At 49.5% G+C, this 2093-nt stretch overlaps 1 protein-coding gene across 1 annotated transcript; it reads left to right on the top strand.

Moving 5' to 3' along the window:
• Positions 1-295: 295 nt before the first annotated feature.
• On the top strand, positions 296-1768 carry LOC119268966 (lachrymatory-factor synthase-like). Its single transcript, XM_037550688.1, has one exon. It carries the CDS (start codon positions 1109-1111, stop codon positions 1643-1645), a length of 537 nt encoding a protein of 178 aa, XP_037406585.1. The 5' UTR covers positions 296-1108; the 3' UTR covers positions 1646-1768.
• Positions 1769-2093: the final 325 nt, after the last annotated feature.

The raw sequence follows: 2093 nt of genomic DNA, 5'->3' as shown, positions 1-2093 counted from the left end.
TCTTTTCCTATTACTCCCTCTCCTTTCCGGTTTACAGGGCCCAAATCTGAAATTTCATCATTCAAGGCAGATGATGAGTGGAGAAATGTATCTCGTACTTTACAAAACTACCCATATTAAACTAATGCATTAAGCCACTAAATGACTAGAAACATTGCATGCATTTGTGAGTTTCTTTTTAAGTCTTGCATGCAAAGATTTAATGTGCCCCGGAATCTCAATAGATGATGGAGATGAGCCCTTTAAATTGGAAAAACGGAAAAATTAAGATAAGCCCTCTAAACCGAAAAGGAAAGAGTATTACTGTAATTCTCAAGGAGATATCCCATCCATTAGATGGAGCTGAGATTATTGTGCTGCCAGCTCACTCCATGTGGAGGGGTTAGCCCAACAATTGAATCATTTTCTGGAGGTGGCAGCCTGGATAAAAGGTGCACTGACCAGTCACTTACAAAATTGTAATGTTTACGCATTGGACATCACATCAGCACATTAGTACCCGGTGCTGAACTGGCACGATCAAAAGAGGCGGAAAGAGCAACGCATCATCTTCTCCCGTGATAGAACATGTGAGCTAGTGTGCGCCTTTGCTTTTGGAAGCGGGTATTCGACATGCATGAGCATATATACAAACCGTATACATCTGGTGCCACATCAAAAGCTGGCAAATTTTAAGTAGCCCAGCCACGTAACCCCACTTCTAAGAGGCCCTACAACACAAAGTGACAAGCTTCTCCCGTGGACTCATGTCCATTCGTGCCAGCTAGAGAGAATATGTTGACAATACACATGCACTTTATTTTATGGTTCACAAGCCATGCAATGCAAGCAGCGCGCGCATCTAGCTAAGCTGGTAGGAGGCACCCAGCAGTTTCCACCAGTCCGCCACTGGACACGCATGCGGTTGGACGTACGACCTGCCAACTAATCCTCTCGCGGGTCACGTTGTGTATCTACTACACGGCTGGTGAGCTAGACGCCCCCTCCTCTCCCTCACGAGTCGTGACCCTCAGTTCCTCATCATATTCACCACGATCCCGACGTTGCACTTGCACGAATCACGCACCTGACGGCGACACCCGCGATCTAGCTGCCCAGGCGCCGGCACATGGCGCCTCACGGTCACGGCCCGGACAGTGAAACGGCGGCGCCCGAGTGGCGCGGCACCGTGCGCGCCGCGGCGGCGGGGCCGACGCCCGACCAGGCGTGGGCCCTGCTGGGAGACTTCTGCTCCCTCGACAAGTGGGTGTCGCTGGTGCAGACGTGCCGGAGGCTGGAGGGCGACGACGGCCGGCCCGGGTGCGTCCGGTACTGCGCGGGGCCGGTGAACATGGCGGCGCCGGGGGAGGCGGTCGGCTGGTCCAAGGAGCGGCTCCTCGAGGTCGACGCCGCGGGGCGGTCCTACAGCTACGAGGTGGTGGAGACCAACAAGGGGTTCGGCCGGTACCGGGCGACCATCGGCGTGGAGCCCGACCCGGCCGGGTGCGCGGTCAGGTGGTCGTTCGAGGCTGATCCCGTCGAGGGGTGGACGCTGGAAGGCTTCGTGGGTTTCCTGGAGAAGCTCGCGCATGGCGTCGCCAAGAGGCTCGAAGAGGAGATCATGGCGAACGTCGATGGTGATCCTGCTGCTTTGCGAGTATTTTGATCTTGATTTCCGCTTGTCCTAGTGATACTGGCGACAGTATGTTCGATCACAAGTCCATGCCCTTTTGATTCAAAGCAATTTCATGGAAATTTTGGAGAACTTTACTTGGAAAATTTTCTTCTAGATATTCTTTGATTTGTTTAAATTTAGAACTATCGAAAAGATCTTCTAAAAAAACTATATATGATACATGCCCTATGTGGTAAGTTACCATAAATTCAATATATACCAGCATAAAAGGCGGATATTCAATTTGGCTCTAGGGAGTACATGATCCTGCATGCTAAAAATGAATTTTTACAAATGATTTTTTTTAAAAAAAATAGATATGTTCATTGTCGCACCCAAATGGTACATGCAATTTTGTTAGTGAAAAAGTTAAGCATTTTGACTTGTGCAAAAAAACAAATCGAACGCCAAATGTTACACTTAATTTTGTTTTTTTTTT

The sequence above is a fragment of the Triticum dicoccoides genome, chromosome 3A (genome assembly GCF_002162155.2).
Source record: "Triticum dicoccoides isolate Atlit2015 ecotype Zavitan chromosome 3A, WEW_v2.0, whole genome shotgun sequence".
Taxonomy (NCBI): Eukaryota; Viridiplantae; Streptophyta; class Magnoliopsida; order Poales; family Poaceae; genus Triticum; species Triticum dicoccoides.
This window is presented reverse-complemented; position numbering and strand designations above follow the sequence as displayed.